Below are 17,710 nucleotides of genomic sequence, written 5' to 3' on the forward strand. Positions count from 1 at the left end.
CCTTATCTACATGACCCAAGTAAATCCCCAGGCTAGGGAGCAGAGGGCAGGGAGAAGGGAGAGTAAAGCTTCAAATGCAAGGGCCATCGGGAAGGTTGGGGGACAGGACTGAAAGAGCCAGCCAGGGCTACCCGACATGCTCTGAACCTAGAAATACATCCACTGCCTCTTCCTCCCAGCCAGAGGAATCCTCCCAGCACCTGGGATATTGCGTCGGATTTTGTCATCCCTGCTATTTAAGACACGCCTGGGCGTCGGATATATCCTATAAAGGAGAACGAAAATAAAATTCGGGTACTGTGGAAACACGGAGCAGAGGAAAAGGGAAGTGGAAGTCCTGGGAGTCCGGAAGTCCCTGGAGGCTGAGGCCTCGCCCCCTCCCGTGATTGGGTCTCCTGGGACACGTGACCGAAGGCACGACCACCTCGGCACGTGTAAGGGTTCAGGGCCGCAAGATGGCGGCCAGGCCTCGAGGCCTGGCTCCCATATGTCACTTCCGTACCGGCAAGAAAGACGGGCCCCCTAACCAATGAGGTGGCGGGGCGGGCCTTCACTTTGACAGGCGCCCAAGCTGCCCAGTGGTGGGTGCCAGTTAGAGCGCCTAGGAACTAACGTCATGCCGAGCTGCAGAGAGGTAGCAGGCGGGGACCAGGCTGCCAGGCCAATACGATAGCCGGGGCGGGGTCGAGGGCTCTATAAGTTGTCGATAGGCGGGCACTCCGCCCTAGTTTCTAAGGATCATGTCTGCGAGTCAGGATTCTCGGTAAGAAAAGCATTTGTAAGAGGTTTTGGTTACTTACCCTGCCGCTCCCTTCAGAGGGCCCTTCCGTGGGGAGGTGAAAGGCCCACCGCCCCAGGCCTATCATCAGGGTTGCGGGAAAGACCCAGCGGGAGGAACCGTCCGGGTGTGGGGTGAGGGGAAAGATCCATGGACGATGTTGCCACTGGGGTCGAGGCAGAGGGAAGGACAGCTCGGCTAGGGCCGAGTGCACGAGGTTCTTCGCGAGGCCTACACCCGGAGCGCTGCCGTGCGCGTGTCCCTGGCGCTGAGTGGCGAGACGTCGCGACTTAGCGTGGGGAAGAGACAGAGGCGGCTGCACGGTCCGAGCCGGCCGGTCCGGTCACCTCCCTGTGCCGGGGGAGGGCTGGCGCGCGGGGCTCCGGAAGGTCCTGACTGTACCACTCGCGAGGGGCGGGGGAGCCTCGATCCTCGGCAAGTCGCTTCGTCGCGGTTGTAACGTGGGTCGGGGGAGAAGAAACCAGCCGTTCAGTGTGCTGGTTTTCTTGACGGCCAGGACTGAGCCTAACCCCGTGGAGCGGCCGCGTGAGGCACCAGGAGCCCACCCGGCGTCGGGCGGGCGGGTCCATTTTGCCGCACAAGCCGGGCAATTGGCAAACTGCGGATGGGCAGGTCCACTTTCCTTCGGGGGTGAGTGGCCTGAGGTATGGGAGGGCGACGCCATTTCGCGACGGGGGCGGGCGGGATGTGGATTGTTCTGTGGGTGGGGGTGAGACGCCGCTGGGTGGTCGAGGGAGCGAGCACATGGCGGCCTGAGGGGTTCCCCTCCCCCAGTCTGCTTCGCTTCTAAGTGTTGTGCAATCTCCCCCTTTGCTAGCTCGGCTGGGGCTCATTGTGCGTGAGGCCGCCACCGCCCGCGGCCTCCCACATCCGGGCACTCCGAGGGGGGGCTCGGCTGGAGGGAGTGGGGGAGGGCGCGGGCGGAATGACGTGGGGGAAGGGGATGTCCTACCCTCCATCTGGGCGATGAAGGGCGGGACTTCCGGCGCGCTGATGCTGCGGTGGGAGGTGCACGCGCTTGGGCTTTGAGCAGCCGGGCCCTGCACACGTGGGCCTTGCAGCAAGCACTGCATCTTGGCCACTTTTGCGCGGCGGCATGCCTTCCGGCCCCTAAGGTTCTCAAAACTGAGGTTACCTCATCATGTCGGGTAGGGGCGGCCCACCCTGAGCCGCTCCCGAGATGGGGCAGGGCAAAGGCCTGCCTCAGTTCTAAAAGTGACTTGAGTGTCTTAGGAACTGGTGGGAGTTGGGTAGATGAAGGCTGATGGCATCATGCATGACCAGTTGCCAAAGTGCTTCATTCAGGCAGGGAACAAAACTCAGGATTTAAATCAACAGATCCAGAGACAATGGCCCAGATGGGATGGAACCTGAAGGCGTCATCGAGGTGAGACTGCAACCTGGCACCATTTCTGCAGAAAGGACAGTGCCACTAGCAGTGCTTCTTTGTTCCTGAAATGATAGTTAAGGGACTCAAGTCTTATCTTCAGTATAGCTTATTGTGGGAAATCTTAAAACGTTCAAGATGTCTGTAAAATATGTTGCTTGAGTCCTGTTTACTGTAGAACTCCCCACTTCCTAGTTACGTGTAGTTGAGTGGACCTGGCCCCTTAAGAGAGTCTTACCTAGGGCTGGGGATTTTGCTGAGTGTTTTCGTCGCCTGCTGCACAAGCTCAAGGACCTGAGTTCGTTCCCCGGTACCAAAAAAACAAAACAAAACAGTGTTTATCTAGCTGTCAAGAACCAGTTGGCTTCCCTGGAGGATAAGGAGAGGCTGTGGGACTTCGATGCAGACACCAGTTCTTGTTTGCACAGCCCCTCCTTTTCCACTGTTTAGGCTTTAATTTTTTTGCATCTTGTAGAGTAATTGGAATGAGATTGTTGACAGCTTCGATGACATGAACCTCTCAGAGTCCCTCCTCCGCGGCATCTACGCCTATGGTTTTGAGAAACCCTCTGCCATCCAGCAGCGTGCCATTCTTCCTTGTATCAAGGGTGAGATTTCACAGCCCCAGAATGTAGATATGAACTGTCTCTGATCTGGATAGGACAGCATTGAATTGGTAGTTCTCTCATCTCATGTCTACCAAGGGCAAAACAATTCCTTGCTCATCCCAGCTTGATTTTTGGTCTATGGCTGTATCTGGTTCATGCCTTAGACACATGGGTTGCTGGGTTTTCTTTAAGATAGTGTCATTCAGCTCATATTTAGAGTTGTATTTCTAGCTTAACTTGTAGTATTAAATGAGCTAATGACCTGACGTTGCCTTTTCGTCTGTTCTTATTGTCTCACTATATTGTGGTAAGGTGATTTTAAAAAGCATTTAAATACTAGGTTTGTAACTGTTGGTGCTTTTATTGATCTTATGAAGCTGGACTTTCAGTGTCTTGCCAAAGTGTATGCCATCTACCATATGTAATTCCTAATTTATCTCTTCAGGTTATGATGTGATTGCTCAAGCCCAGTCTGGGACTGGGAAAACGGCTACATTCGCCATATCAATTCTGCAGCAGATTGAGTTAGATCTAAAGGCTACCCAGGCTTTGGTTCTGGCTCCCACTCGAGAATTGGCTCAGCAGGTAAGAGTATGGCTTCTTCCCCTCTTCTGAAGGCTGATTTAGCAAGGACAAGTATAATGTAAAAGTGAAGTGGTTTCTCTGGCCAATAGAGTGAAGAGATGCTTGGGGCAAAAGAAAGGGGTTGATGGCATGTAGCTGTCAGGCTCTGTTTGGTTTAATTATAACCTGTTTCTGGCCCAAACATTACAACTGCCACTTACTCCACCCATTTCCTGAGTCAAATGGGAAGGCTGCTGGGTGGGGTCTGGCTAGTGGGGTGAGTTTGGTGGGTGTTTAATGAAGAAAACCCCTGGCAATGGGCAAAGAGACACCTAATTGGTGGTGGTGTTTCTTGTATCAGTCAGGGGCAGAGCAGATGACAGTCCTTTGTTCATCCTAGCTTGATGCCTGGATTGGTGGCCAAAGCTGTTTCATGCCTGGGGCACATAAAATCCTAATGTTGGCCTCTGTTGTCTTAGGTCTTAAAGGGGAATGAATTAAACTTTGGACTTGTAGATTAGTAGCAGATGTAGTGATTATCTTGACGGGAACTTGGGGCACAAATACTGTAAAGTGTAGGATATGTGTCCTGTTTTATGAGTGAGAAACAGTTGCTCAGGATTTTTTATGAATCAGTGTGTACTCAGGAAGCAGAAATCAAATCCTGTCTGTCACTCCAGGCCCTTGATGGCAAACCTTTTAGAGCTTTCAATGATAACAAAAAGCCTGCTGCAGCACAGTATCATAGGTTTGCCACCACTTTTCTAGGCAGTATGGTCTTGAGAGAATTATTGGTTGCCTTTTGCCCCTGGTTCTCTCCGAAAATGGGTTTCATAGTAGTGCATATTTCATAAGCATTAAGATTAATAATAATAACTAGGGCCTAGCTGGCCATGGTGGTGCACACCTATAATCCCAGTGGTTGAGTCAGGAGGATCATTAAAGTAAGTTCAGGCCAACCTGAACTGTCAAAAGAAAAATCAGCCACTTAGTGCGGTCAGTTAGATGAATACCTTTTTCTCTCTGGGTTCAGATACAAAAGGTGGTTATGGCATTGGGAGATTACATGGGTGCCTCGTGTCATGCCTGTATTGGGGGTACCAATGTGCGTGCTGAGGTACAGAAGTTGCAGATGGAAGCTCCCCATATCATCGTGGGAACCCCGGGCCGTGTGTTTGATATGCTTAACCGGAGATACCTGTGTGAGTACTCAGCAGTCCCCTGGTTCATTTTCGTCTAGTACATGCTTTCCCAGGCATTGTTTAAACCAAGTCTCATTTCCAAGGATGCTAGTTTTCCTTTTCCCTAAACTAGCTGCTTTATGATGAAGCCCATGCGTGTCATCTGAGCCTGACTTTCCTCTTTTGGCCCAGGTAGTGTTCTACTTCCCAGGGCTGTCATGTTGGCCTGTCAGGGAAGTCATGGGCAAAGGATCATTCCTTAAATTCTGAGAGCACCTCCACCCCCTGCCCCGCTTTAATCCAAGAGGAATGGGTGAATTTTACATTTCTCTAACTATTACTTATTGGTATTTTTATTTGCCCTTTAGCTCCCAAATACATCAAGATGTTTGTGCTAGACGAAGCTGATGAAATGTTGAGCCGAGGATTCAAGGACCAGATTTATGACATATTCCAAAAGCTCAACAGCAACACCCAGGTGAGAAAAACTTGGATCTAGATTATGGTGTGGCCTGGTTAGGTTAAAGGGCGACAGATATTTTAGGACATATCATGGATTGTCTTTTTCCAATAGGTGGTTTTGTTGTCAGCTACAATGCCTTCTGATGTGCTAGAGGTGACCAAGAAGTTCATGAGAGACCCCATTCGGATTCTGGTCAAGAAGGAAGAGTTGACCCTGGAGGGTATTCGCCAATTCTACATCAACGTGGAACGAGAGGTGGGGTGCAATGTGGGAGGCGGTCTGGTGGAAAGGTGCTGGGTATTGCCCCTGACTGATTTTTTTTTTCTCTCCCTATCTCCAGGAATGGAAGCTGGACACATTGTGTGACTTGTATGAAACCCTGACCATCACCCAGGCAGTCATCTTCATTAATACCCGAAGGAAGGTTGATTGGCTCACTGAGAAGATGCATGCCCGAGACTTCACTGTCTCTGCCATGGTGAATTTTCTCCTTTGTCAAAAACTGGTGGGTCAGTCCCATATTTTCTCAGAACCCCTGTGCCTACCAATTCCATACACCCTTTCCTCTTGCATCTTATAGCATGGAGATATGGACCAAAAGGAAAGAGATGTGATCATGAGGGAGTTCCGGTCTGGCTCTAGCAGAGTATTGATTACCACTGACTTGCTGGTGAGTAGAAAGGCATTCTGAAGATAAGAAAGAAAGGAAGGAGAATCCAAGGTGATTCCCTCTCCAAGGGGCCAACTAGTGCCCCTTTCAGGAAAGTAGCAACTTGGAAGAAAATCTGGCATGCCCAAGGTTTCAGGGAGACAGAGGATAATTATTTCCTATACCTTCCTTTGGCTGCCAACAGGTGTATTATTGAAGTCCTTCTGGATACATTGTATCCTTATTCATACTAAATGTACCATCTTTTTTACACTTAGGCCAGAGGCATTGATGTGCAGCAGGTTTCTTTAGTCATCAATTATGATCTTCCCACAAACAGGGAAAACTACATTCACAGGTGAGTAGGTCAGGACTACTTGCCCAACCCTTTTGTGGCTATTGCTCTTTGAGCTGAATCTTGTTAGGCACCAGACCCCTTCCCATTATTCCTATTTTCCAGAATTGGTCGTGGTGGGCGTTTTGGCCGAAAGGGTGTGGCTATTAACATGGTGACAGAAGAAGACAAAAGGACTCTTCGAGACATCGAGACTTTCTACAACACCTCCATTGAAGAGATGCCTCTTAATGTTGCTGACCTCATCTGAGGGGCTGTCCTGCTGCCTAGCCCCAATCAGTTCAATCTTGGGGAGCTGAAGAGCAGCTGGAGGGGGGAGGGAAGGGAGTCAAGGGATGGACATCTTGTCAATTTTTTTTTTCTTTTTTTTTTTCTTTGAATAAATGTCACTTTTTGAGGCAAAAGAAGGAACCGTGAACATTTTAGACACCCTTTTCTTTGGGGTATTCTCTTGCCCCAGGCGCCGTCTCCTCCCAAAAAACACTAATTCATTTCCCTAACCTAGTTGCCTCCAGGTCCCAGAGGTTCTCCCTCCCCTGGCCAAATTCCTCTGGAAAATTCAGGGGTGCTATAACATGTTAACTTGATCTCACTTGGTGGACCAAATCTCCAGGGAGAACCACGAGTGAGGTTGCCAGAGGGGATGTCCCCAGGTGGGGGGGAGCAAGGGAGAGAAAATGGTAGCCATTTTTACATTGTTTTGTATAGTATTTATTGATTCAGGAAATGAACAACAAAATTCTGAATAAAATGACTTGGAAACTGCCTGTTTGGGCTTCTCATTTCTTGGCCTCTCCCACCTGTCACTTGGGTATATCTCTCCTTCACATTCACCTAGTGTTTTACCTTGTTGCCTTCCTGTGATTGCCTCAGAGCTACCAGATGATAAACCCATAATTTTTTTTCTGTACCGGAGATCTAACGGGTCCTTGTGCTTGCAAGGCAGGCAGCAGAACCACTGAGCTAAATCCCCGGCCCCTATACCCGTATTCTTAAGATGTTGATGTGCACAGTGGCACACGGCTGTGGTCCTCGCACTCTGGGTGACTTGAGGCAGGTTGGTCACAAGGCTGAGGCCAGCCTGGACACTCAGGATAACATGACCCTCCAAAGAGTGGGGATGTACACTGTCACGAGTTCCTCACATGCTTCGGCTAAGAGGAAGTACTCAGAATAGGATCAAGAGGGAAGAGCTGGGTGTGATCTAAGGCTGTAATTCCAATGTGGGATTGCTGGGGCAGGATCACTGAGTTGGGAGCCAGCCTGAGAGATACAGCAAAACAAAAAAACGGCCGGGGATTTAGCTCAGTGGTGTCGCAAGGACCTACCTTGCAAGCGCAGAGTTCCAAGTTGAATTCCCCAGTATCAAAAAAAAAAAAACGGCTGGAGCTACAGCTCAGTGGCACAGCACTTTTCCTCACAAGCATGAGGTCCTGAGTTTGATTCCTGGTACTAAAAAACCCCAGCTGGTTGTGTTCTCAGAATTCATTACTGGGGAGGCCATGGAGGGATCTGTCCCCTAGTTCTGTAATGGCTTGCTTTCAACTGCTGAGTACCTTTGCTAAGGAGATAACATAGGGCCGGGGATTTAGCTCAGTGGTTTCACCTCCTGCTGCGCAGGCGCAAGGATCTGAGTTTGATCCCCAGTGCCAAAAAAAAAAAAAAACATGGGTTCTCTCATGAATCAACTGTCCCAGAGCTCCCTCCTTACTCATGTAATCCTTTAGACTTGGCCCTAATAACCTCCCACTTGTGAAGCCAGAGCCAATGGTTCTGTTAATTTGATTACAAAAACTAATGACTAAGCTTGGTTGAAGCTATGGCGCCTGAATTGGGTTAGGGGTGGGACTTAGTTACAGGAAGTAAACTTTCATTTCCCTTTATTCCAAGAGAAGACACGGAATAGGGTTGAACAACTGGTACCGGTACAATCCAGTTGGTCTTGAGTGAGGTGGTTCTGTCATGAAGTTGGCTGTGCTTCTCTTGGCCTCTCTGGAGCTTCTAACAGGTAAGGAGAAAGTGGGACCGAAGAGAGGGAGCCCCTGAGGAAGACCCTGTCCTGCGTTGCTAAACCCTGTTCCTCTCTTGGCTGAAAGCCCAGGGAACCAAGATTGACTGGCCTCACAAAAAATCAGCCACTTTGCTGCCATCCTTCACGGTGACGCCTACAGCTACAAAAAGCACAGTAAGACCTACAACTGGCCACGGACCTACCACCACCAGTCATGGAAATGCCACGGTTCACCCAACAAGCAATAGCACTGTTACCACCACAACTGACACTCATAGTCCTGCCACCACCACCACCAGTCCTGGAAATGCTACTGTTAATCCCACAGTAAGCAATGGCACTGCTACCAGCCCAAGATTCTGGACCAGTTCCCCCTACCCGGGACCACCTCCACCCTCTCCAAGTCCTAGCCCAGGCTCCAAGGAGGCTATAGGAGACTACACATGGACTAATGGTTCCCAGCCCTGTGTCCAGCTCCAAGCCCAAATTCAAATTCGAGTCCAGTACCCTACTCGGGGTGGAGGAGAGGTAAGGCTAAAACATTGCGGATGAGAGGGACAGGAAGCAAGTTCTGCTGTGGTTCAGAGGGAAGGAGGAAGAGTAGATGAGGGAGGACCGGGCATAGTGGTGAATGTCTGTAATCCCAGCACTCGGGAGGCTGAGGCAGGAGGATTGCTGTAAATTAAAGCCCAGCCCAGGGTACATAGTGAGTTTAAGGCCAGGATGAACTACTTGGCAAGACCATCTCGAAAAAAGAAGTAGATGTGGGAACAGGGAACCTTGGATGGCATGGCAGTGTAATCTTAAAGACTCTCTGCTCTTTAACTTCCACAGGCCTGGGGCATTTCTGTACTAAACCCCAACAAAACCAAGGTCCAGGGTGGCTGTGAGGGTGCTCATACCCACCTGCTTCTCTCATTCCCCTATGGACATCTCAGCTTTGGATTCAAGCAGGTATAGTTCCATGACTTCACCCTCAGCCTTTACTCACCCTCCCAGTATTCTGTCCCTACCAACTCCTTGCCTCCCTCCTGTGGATATGGACATCATTGCCCCCTGCTATGCTGAGCCTTCCTGATCACCTCCCAGGACCTGCAACAGAGCAAGAGTGTGGTCTACCTGAACTATATGGCAGTGGAGTACAATGTGTCCTTCCCCCAGGCAGCACGTGAGTAACCTTCCCTTTCTCACTGCTAGCATGTCTAGGCTCCTGAAGGGACAAAGCTGGGGGTGGGGAGGTCGACTGGACCTGACCCTTCCTCTCCCCTTCAGAGTGGACATTCTCGGCTCAGAATTCATCCCTTCAAGATCTCCAAGCACCCTTGGGCCAAAGCTTCAGTTGCAGAAATGCCAGCATCTTTCTTTCTCCACTTTTTCACCTTGACCTCCTCTCTCTCAGGCTACAGGCTGCTCAGCTGCCTCACACGGGAGCCTTTGGGCCAAGTAAGACCTGCCTATCCTTCCCTCCTAGAATTCTCTCACTGTGATAGAATTCCCTTTCCCAGGCTCAGATCTCCTTTCTTAAAGCCCAGATTTTGTATGGTTTTTTTTTTTTTTTTGGTACCGGGGATCAAACTCAGGCCCTTGGGCTTGCCAGGCAGGCGGTGGAACCACTGAGCTAAATCCCTGGCCTTGACTTTTTTTTTTTTTTCTGAAGCCCAAACTTCTTTCCTCTCTTGGGCTTGTCATGGTGGTGACTGGGCAACCGTCTCCCTTCTTTGCAAGAATCTACTCATTTCCCCTTTTTACCTACTGCTGAGTTTTGGGATGGGCTGCTCACCAGTCCACTTCCAGTGTCCCTCCACACCTCCCCCATCCCAGTCACTACCAATGGAATGCCTACTTGCCTTATCTTTCTGCCAGGTTTTTCTTGCCCCGAAGACCAGTCCATCATGCTGCCTCTCATCATTGGACTGACCCTGCTTGGCCTCCTCATCCTGGTGCTTGCTGCCTTCTGCATCATTCAGAGACGCCCATCTGCCTACCAGCCTCTCTAAGCATTTGCCCCAACCCTAAGGGCCCTAAAAGGCACTCTCATTTCCTCAGCATGCAACCAACTCAGAGACAGTTACCATTCTTCACTGTCTTTCTTGAAGAACAAAACAGTTAATGCAATTGGGAGAGAGAAGGGAAGAGGTTTTTATTAAAAGAGACAGCCCCCACTCCAATAGGAAAGTAGCAAAACCTACTCAAATCTTTGTGTTTTGTTTCCCTTGTCCTGCCAGGATTAAAAGTCATTAAGTTTCTTGTCACATGCCTTAGTGTCTTTTCATGGTTGAGTCACAAAGGGGTGGGCCAAAAACAGCTGGTAAAGGGGCCGGGGATTTAGCTCAGTGGTTCCGCCGCCTGCCTTGCAAGCAGAAGGACCTGAGTTCAATCCCCAGTACCAAAAAAAGAAAAAGAAAAAAAAAAACAGCTGGTAAAGAAGGATGAAAATGTCAGTTGTGTGACCAAAAATGCCTTCATGGGTTCAACTGCCTCAAGGCCTGGACAGGTGATGTTGAATATACCACTACTTTCTTCTTTCCCAGATTGTTCTGAAGCCACTGGCTGCCCCCACTCCTCCAACCCAGTGCAGTTGCCCATCTTGGCAACCATCTTCCCAACTCTCCTGTACAATTACAGGTACAGTGGACAGGCAAAGCAATGCACAGATGGGATGGCTACGTAATGTCATTTCCAAAAACAAGCCAGTAGCTCCTGAGCAGTAAGAATTCCCTGTCCACTGTGTCCTGTGCTACATAAGCTAAAGAATCCACCGCAAAGGATTGCATCAATCACAGGAGCACCAGGTACTTTAACCTAACATGCAGTTGTTTTCTGTACTACTGAGAATAGCATCACCCTCAACCTGGCCACAGGCTGAGCTAACCCTGATATCCCCAGTACCTGGAGGGAAGGGGGCAGGGTCACCCTCAGGACAGCCAGTGCCCAGATTCTAAAAAGGGACTTCCAAAAGAGGGGTGCTCGACAGGTACACCTCCACCAGGTTGATGCACCATGGGCTGATGGCCTGGCATTGGGGGGCAGGGCATAGCACTCTAGCTAGTCCAAGATACCCTTTTCCAATAAGTTTAGTCTACTCAGCCTTGCTAATCCTTACTTGGCACTCTTAGACCATGGTGGGGGATACCAAGGCTTCAAGGCTGACTCAGGAGCTGCCCTCCCCCAGCTGGGCTCGCTCCCCAACCTCTTCTGCTTCACTATCCCGAGCCCTGCAGTCACTGGCATACCCGTCCTCCAACACGTACACTGACAAGAGGCGGGAGCATCCTGCTAAGGGATATTCAGGGTAGATGGCCCGCTCAGGCCGGCGCCATTCTCTGGAAACAGAGAGACAGGGAAATAGAGCGCTACAGCGCCCCCACTCAACACCATTTTGGATACAAACTCCCTTTCTCTCAACTTTGAACAGTACAAAGTTGGCTAGAAGACAAGATGGCGCCTAGCAGCAGGCGAGAAGAAAGCCCAAAGGGTAATTTTTCCTTCCAAACAGCAACAGTAAACAAAGGGGCGGAAAATCTAACTGCGCAGGCGTATTGCTTTGGCACACTTTAAAATTCGAACGGTAGTTCGCGTCCGAAACGTGGTCTCCGAACGTAAGCTCTACTGCACAAACTGTGGCGTTAAAAAGGGTGGTGGAATAGAGGACAGAGCAGCTTCCTCGCGGGAAAGGAACTAGGGGCGGAATGAACAACGCGCATGCGCACTACAGGTCAATGGCGAGATACAGAACTGGCGGAAGCTAGCTTTCCAACATGGCGGCCGAGAGAGATCGGCTGCTCAAACGGGTGCTGGTGCCAATTCTTTTACCTGAGAAATGTTACGACCAACTTTTCGTCCAGTGGGATTTACTTCATGGTGAGTTTTATTCAGCCTCCAGTGTCTTATCGAGCGTCCTTGGGCGTGACTGGCTCAGTGACTATCTGTTGCCATTCCGAGCTGGGCGGAAGACGCTTCTTAGAGGGGCGGAAGTGGCTTGGCTCCGGTGCAGGAAAGCCGCTACATTTGGGCAAGAGTGAGTCGCCGGAAGTTTGTGCATTAGCGACAAGGAAAGATGAGAAGGCTCATTTTTTATAAAACAGTAAAAAATGTGATCAAGTAACTCCAGGCTTTAGAAGATCTCTGGCAGAGTTAAATTTAATTCAAAGCCTTTGATGAATCAGGCCTTCATGTGCATCCCAGAGACTCCTGTGACCCCAGTTGCTTCCAGCCTGTACGTTAACTCATGGTCTAATTTTGGAATATTTTGCCTTCTTTTCCCTATTTGCCGGCCGGGCAGCTCTACAGCAAGGCCTGCCTCAGGCATCAGACTCTTTGAGAGGGCCCCCCCCCATTAGTTCATAGTACACCCCCACACCCTCGTACTTGTGCGACACTGTTCACCCAGGAATTGGCTTCCACTGGGCCAAGCTCCTTGAGGAAAAGGTTTAAAGGCTAGAGAAGTTGTGGATGACCAGGGCATAAAAGCAAGCCCTGGAAGTGTAGGGCCAAGCCTCTGAGTAGGAGTCAGGAATAGAGTTCAAGAATGAGTGGTATGGAAACCCGTCCCTGGAGAGAATGTGTGAAGTGGGCCACCAGTTGATTAGAGGAAGGAGAAAGGAGCAGGGGACTCTTTGGCATGTCTTAGTGTTATTCAGGGAAGAAATAGGGACCAGAAGTCATTGTATGGAATGGAAGGTTTTGTGGGAGGGAAGACATTAGCTGTTTTTGGGAAGTCATCTAGATTGAATAGGAGATGGTTTAGAGCAAGAAGGACCAGGGCTTTTTCTCTGTCTTCCCACCACCAGATCAAGACTTCCCCTTGTGTGATCATGACAAGGTGAGGGAGAGGAAAGGGCAACCCACGGAAACACTAAAAGCTCCAGGCTGGGTCCAGAGGGATCATCTCTGCCTCCCTCCTTTTCTTTTCTTAGTTCCTTGCCTCAAGATTCTCCTCAGCAAAGGCCTGGGGCTGGGCATTGTGGCTGGGTCACTTCTCGGTATGTACATTTTCTTACCTGCTATCAGGACAGGGGAGGAGGTGCTGAGATGTCAGAAACTGTGTGGTCCTTTAACCATAAATGGGTTTATCGTGCTTCCTAGTCCCTTCTCAAGCTATTGTGTTGTGTTGCCAAGGATTGCAGGCTCCTTAACCCTGTCCTTCTCATCTTTTCCCCAGTAAAGCTGCCCCAGGTATTTAAAATCCTGGGAGCCAAGAGTGCAGAAGGGCTGAGCCTCCAGTCTGTAATTCTGGAGCTAGTGGCATTAACTGGGACTGTGGTCTACAGCCTCACCAACAACTTCCCTTTCAGGTGAGGAACCTGCCCTGTATCCCCAAGGGTAAATGGGTTTAAAATGAGGAAGGTGAAAGGGTAAGAAAGCTTAAGCTTATCCAGTGAAAGTGAAGAGAGGAAGTGAGCATCTCAAGAATTGCCCACAACACCATGAGGCAATCACAGATGGGCTGTGGATTATAAAGGACAGGGTAACCAGAGGATTATGTCCCCAGATGGATGGATGGGCTATGGAGGGTTTCCCTGCCTCTCTCCAGGCCTGCCCTTCTTCCTCCTTTTTTTTTTTTTTTTGGTACCGGGGATTGAACTCGGATCCTTCTGCTTGCAAGGCAGGCGGCAGAACCACTGAGCTAAATCCCCGGCCCCTCTTCCTCCTAACTCTTGACTCTGCAGCTCTTGGGGTGAAGCCCTGTTCCTGATGCTCCAGACAATTACCATCTGCTTCCTGATCATGCACTTCAGAGGACAGACTGTAAAAGGTGCTGGAGATTTGCTCAGGAGCAGGCTATGGGTTCTTGGGAATCCTGCTGGGAACTGAGGCCTGGGGAAGCTAGAGTAGGTAAAAGAGGTTGATGAGGACTCTTTGTCTCCCTGACCCCCAGGAGTTGCTTTCCTAGCCTGCTACGTGCTGATCCTGCTGGTGCTGCTTTCACCACTTACACCACTGACTGTAGTCACCCTGCTCCAGGCTTCTAATGTGCCTGCTGTGGTAGTGGGAAAGGTGGGTAGTAGGGACAAAGGAAAGGATGTTGAGAGGGGTGTGGGGTGGAGGGGCAGAATGGAATCCCAAAGGGGATAGAGGGAAAGGAGGAAGTCAGTGATGGGAGCATGGGGAAGCCCAGATGACAGAACCAAAGATGTCAATTCCTCCCCTAGCTGCTCCAGGCAGCCGCGAACTACAGCAATGGGCACACAGGTCAGCTCTCAGCTATCACAGTTTTTCTGCTATTTGGGGGCTCCCTGACCAGAATCTTTACTTCCATCCAGGTAAGTACATCCTCTGTCCTCTAGAGGGCAATAAAACCCATTTTACACTCAGCGGAAGAGTCTACCCAATCTCTGGAGCCTTTGTCCTTAGGGTGGCCTTTTTTTTTTTTTTGACACACGGCCTCATTGTGTAGTTGAAGCTGGCCTTCAAGTCCCAGTCACCCTCTTGCCTCAGCTTCATGAGTGCTGGCATTACAGGCATGTGCCGCTATACCTGGATAGGGTAGCCTCTCTTGAGCTATCCTAAAGGATAACCCTGTTTCTTATAACCAGGAAACTGGAGACCCCCTCATGGCTGGAGTCTTTGTGGTCTCTTCCCTCTGCAATGGCCTCATTGCTGCCCAGGTCCTCTTCTACTGGAACACAAAGCCTCCCCACAAGCAGAAAAAGGAGCAGTAGAGCTGAGCCAGCTACTGGAGTCACTCTGTTTCATTTACCCACCCTCAGGGTCCTCCCTCCCCACGTGAGCCAGTGTGCTGGTGCCTTTTAGTCATCCTCCACTGCTCAGCAGTTGCAACTTTCTGAGCCAGGGCCTGTTTTTAGTGGTAACTGGAAGTTGGTGGGCCCAGATCCTTAGGAGAGGGCTAAAGTTTCATCTCCTGTACCACAAAAAACAAAACAAAACACCATTCCTAAGGCCTGTACGTGTGCTATTCACTCATTTCATCATTTGTCTTCTTTAGCAGCAGTTTCTAGCTATTTCTGTACTGGGGCAATGTCTTGTCCTCCCACCTCCCCACAGTTCTTCTGGTCTTAAGAGGACAAAGCCTGGACCAGGGAATGGAGAGCACTCTGGGCTTGTATCCCCTCCCCCTCATTTAGGACTGCTGTCTCCTGGACCCCAGGGGTGGAGGTGGGGGAAAGGGGACTGCATGACTCAGACAGGGCCCCAGGGTGGGGTGAGGAGGTTCCTGCTCTGGCAGGTCCAGGCGGAAGGGAGTGGAGATGGTGCTGGTTCCTGTTGCAGTGATGTGAACGAAGATGGGGTGCAATAAAGACACAAAACGCATGGTTTCATCATACAAAATTGTGTTACATAGTAGTTTCGCTGGCCCTGGCTTCTTGGGAGAACTGCAGGGCTCTGAACTGTGGTCCAACACAGGAAAGAATTTTCAGCCTGGGGTTGGGGGTGGTTCTGGGTGGGATAAAGGGAACAGTCCTTGCTGGTTAGAGGTGTGCTAGGGGCATGGGGGCACCAGGATTGTAGGGAGCAGAAGACCCTGGGGGTAGGTAGGGGCTAGATGGGGGTAGAAGCTCCCCCTGGAACCTAGGGTCACTCTGAGGGGAGCACGGCGATGGGGCCTCCGGTCTACAGTGAGAAGAGCTGCAAAAACAAATGGGCGTTAGAGGTTGCCTGTCGGGGTTGGAGGGGCTAACCTGTGTCCCCAACTCTCAAGTGGGGGACTGGTCTGACCAGTTCTGGGCAGACAGAGGTAGAGGCTGCCAACCAGCCAACCATTCTGGGTACAGCAGGCATGGAACCAGACCTTAGGATGGCTTAGAGAGGTGCACAGCCCTGTTGGGGCATGCTTAGGAGCAGTAGGCTTGCGTGCTGCGCGGCTGTTTGTCTCTTTTGGGGCGGCAGGCCAGGAAGGGGGCAGGATGGGCTTGGCCTATCCTTGCCTTGAGGCTAGGGGAGGAAGCCGGGTCACACACAGACCAGAGCACGGGGAAATGGAGCATCTTGGTAACTAGAAAAGTATCATATCCAGGGGTCATTTGCTCCTGCTGCAGGGCACCTCCAGGCTGAGATGGTAAGACCCTGTGGGTGATGGTGCCATCCAACCTTATCCGGAGTGGCCTCTAATGGGCCCTCACACACACCCCCAACCCGCTTCCCAGGCACTCACCCATAGTTGCCGGGTAGGTAGGATGTCGAGTAGTTAGGGGGCTGGTACCCAAAGCCTCTGCTTCCTTGGGTGGTTGTATATCCTGGCCCCCAGAGCGGCCCCGAGCAGGCCAGAGCGCCGCCTCCGTGACTGAAGTGGGCAGGCCCGGCGCCAGAGCTCTTGGTTTTCCGCCGCGGCCGATACTTGTAATCGGGATAGTCGCGCAGATGCCGGGCGCGCAGCCGCTTGGCTTCCTCCACAAAGGGCCGCTTCTCCTCTTCGCCCAGCAGCTTCCACTGAGCGCCCAGGCGCTTGGAGATCTCTGAGTTGTGCATCTTGGGGTTCTGCTGCGCCATCTGGCGGCGCTGAGCGGAGCTCCACACCATGAACGCGTTCATGGGCCGCTTCACCTTTTCCAAGGGAAGCCCCCCGGATACCACGGGGCTCCCGGCTGCTTCCTGCTCTTGGAGTCCGGAAGACGAGGAGGTCTCGGTAGTAGGAGTGGGAGGCTCCAGATCCCAGGCCTGGGCCTGTGAGGAACCAGGTAGCGCCATGGGTTGGGGGAAAGCCTTAAGAGGGAGTCCTGAGTTGAATGCTGAGACCTTTAAAATGTATGTCTTTCCAGTCTGGAGTCGTACAGGAGAAAACTCGGGTCCTTAACAAAGCATGTATCACTCCCAGTTCAGAATCCTTGAAGCCTTTGATTGCAGCCAACTCGGCACACTTAGGACAGAATTGAATGCAGAACCTGCTGCGTCTTGCAGCCTGTACAGGAGAGGTCGTTCTCTACTTTCCTTCTAGCTTATAAGAGCCCCAGCCGCCACTCTCTCCCTACCCTATGTTGCAGTCGGCCGATGTCCAATAGAGGTCCGACGGGTAATAAAGGTGGCAAACTTACCCTGTAGGGCCCTGGAGCTCCAGCTGCTGCCAGGCCCACAACCCTGGTGCCACCGGCCTCTCCCTCCTGCACTCTGAGTCTGTGGCTGGCAGGCCAGGCCCAGAAACAACTTTTAAAGACTCCTCCCCAGTCCCTCCCAGAGACTGCACCAACATCCCCTTGCTTTAGGCAAACCCAGGTGTCCTGTTCTTTCCAGCCCCAACACCTCCCCCTCCAGGTACCACGCCCCCTCCCCACCCTAAATCTAGGTGTCAAGCCTTCCAGCCCCAGTTGCTACAATTGTCTCCCTCCTTTCTTAAGCACTGCAATTCAAAGTCAATTTCTTTCCACAATGCATGAAGTACAGGGCCATCAAAAGCCCTCTGGGCTGAGTTGTGCTAGGAGGAACTAAAGGTTTTTCTGGCGCCTATAGCTCCTCAAACCCCTGACCTGCCCCTTGGCCAATAAAGGCAGTCAGAGGAAGGCCATTTTTATTTCCTGAGTCATTCCAGCAGGTGGTTGGGCTATGATTCAACCCTTTCTTCAGGTGAAAAAATTCAAGTTCTCCCACGTCCAGCCAACCACTGAATTATGGTAAGTTTTATCTTCAAACACAAGCCAGGAGTCTGGAGCCAGGAAATGCAGGACAAATCCCAAGAGTTGAGTTTTAGTGATGTCGATGCTACAGCCAGAGTAGAGTGCCAGCCAGGAACGGGGGCCAGAC

General features: G+C 51.1%; 4 protein-coding genes, 1 long non-coding RNA gene and 4 other non-coding genes across 12 annotated transcripts in view; 7 read left to right on the plus strand and 2 right to left on the minus strand.

The window, feature by feature from the left end:
- Window positions 1-1,126, minus strand: part of LOC106010442 (uncharacterized) — a 41,006-nt gene extending 39,880 nt beyond the window's left edge. The window contains exon 1 of the long non-coding RNA XR_015443230.1: window positions 801-1,126. This is a non-coding gene — a long non-coding RNA (uncharacterized LOC106010442). The remainder of the gene's footprint in view (window positions 1-800) is intronic.
- On the plus strand, window positions 631-6,773 carry Eif4a1 (eukaryotic translation initiation factor 4A1). 2 transcript variants are annotated; one of them, XM_087191747.1, is made up of 12 exons: window positions 732-763; window positions 1,296-1,429; window positions 2,138-2,186; window positions 2,662-2,794; window positions 3,240-3,379; window positions 4,392-4,560; window positions 4,908-5,017; window positions 5,114-5,257; window positions 5,343-5,480; window positions 5,583-5,672; window positions 5,930-6,009; window positions 6,112-6,773. In XM_087191747.1, the coding sequence occupies exons 2-12, from the start codon at window positions 1,404-1,406 to the stop codon at window positions 6,254-6,256; spliced, it is 1,224 nt and encodes a 407-aa protein (XP_087047873.1). In that variant the 5' UTR covers window positions 732-763; window positions 1,296-1,403; the 3' UTR covers window positions 6,257-6,773. The 2 variants fall into 2 exon arrangements, with proteins under 2 accessions (XP_004857493.1, XP_087047873.1); XM_004857436.4 differs by lacking the exon at window positions 1,296-1,429 and having other exon boundaries at window positions 631-763.
- On the plus strand, window positions 2,830-2,966 carry LOC147823900 (small nucleolar RNA SNORA48). Its single transcript, XR_015443330.1, has one exon. It is a non-coding gene; the product is annotated as a small nucleolar RNA SNORA48 (small nucleolar RNA).
- On the plus strand, window positions 3,664-3,808 carry LOC147823901 (small nucleolar RNA SNORA48). The gene has a single exon (XR_015443331.1). It is a non-coding gene; the product is annotated as a small nucleolar RNA SNORA48 (small nucleolar RNA).
- Window positions 3,676-17,107, minus strand: Sox15 (SRY-box transcription factor 15). Its single transcript, XM_004857440.4, has 2 exons — window positions 16,131-17,107; window positions 3,676-15,604 (listed from the first exon to the last, which is right to left on the minus strand). Exons 1-2 carry the CDS (start codon window positions 16,661-16,663, stop codon window positions 15,448-15,450), a joined length of 690 nt encoding a protein of 229 aa, XP_004857497.1. The 5' UTR covers window positions 16,664-17,107; the 3' UTR covers window positions 3,676-15,447.
- Window positions 4,675-4,813, plus strand: LOC147823902 (small nucleolar RNA SNORD10). The gene has a single exon (XR_015443334.1). It is a non-coding gene; the product is annotated as a small nucleolar RNA SNORD10 (small nucleolar RNA).
- On the plus strand, window positions 5,717-5,858 carry LOC147823903 (small nucleolar RNA SNORA67). The gene has a single exon (XR_015443317.1). It is a non-coding gene; the product is annotated as a small nucleolar RNA SNORA67 (small nucleolar RNA).
- Window positions 7,843-10,269, plus strand: Cd68 (CD68 molecule). Its single transcript, XM_004857437.3, has 6 exons — window positions 7,843-8,014; window positions 8,103-8,545; window positions 8,852-8,971; window positions 9,107-9,185; window positions 9,290-9,460; window positions 9,881-10,269. The coding sequence occupies exons 1-6, from the start codon at window positions 7,969-7,971 to the stop codon at window positions 10,012-10,014; spliced, it is 993 nt and encodes a 330-aa protein (XP_004857494.1). The 5' UTR covers window positions 7,843-7,968; the 3' UTR covers window positions 10,015-10,269.
- Mpdu1 (mannose-P-dolichol utilization defect 1) lies at window positions 11,504-15,307 on the plus strand. 3 transcript variants are annotated; one of them, XM_004857439.3, is made up of 7 exons: window positions 11,504-11,878; window positions 12,934-12,999; window positions 13,179-13,311; window positions 13,687-13,772; window positions 13,896-14,014; window positions 14,170-14,280; window positions 14,554-15,307. In XM_004857439.3, the coding sequence occupies exons 1-7, from the start codon at window positions 11,776-11,778 to the stop codon at window positions 14,677-14,679; spliced, it is 744 nt and encodes a 247-aa protein (XP_004857496.1). In that variant the 5' UTR covers window positions 11,504-11,775; the 3' UTR covers window positions 14,680-15,307. The 3 variants fall into 3 exon arrangements, with proteins under 3 accessions (XP_004857496.1, XP_087047876.1, XP_087047875.1); XM_087191750.1 differs by having other exon boundaries at window positions 11,693-11,878; window positions 13,184-13,311; XM_087191749.1 differs by lacking the exon at window positions 13,896-14,014 and having other exon boundaries at window positions 11,693-11,878.
- Window positions 17,108-17,710: the final 603 nt, after the last annotated feature.

This window comes from Heterocephalus glaber, unplaced genomic scaffold, assembly GCF_053883595.1.
Source record: "Heterocephalus glaber isolate CG9 unplaced genomic scaffold, H.glaber_assembly_v1.0 deba00001564, whole genome shotgun sequence".
Lineage (NCBI taxonomy): Eukaryota > Metazoa > Chordata > Mammalia > Rodentia > Bathyergidae > Heterocephalus > Heterocephalus glaber.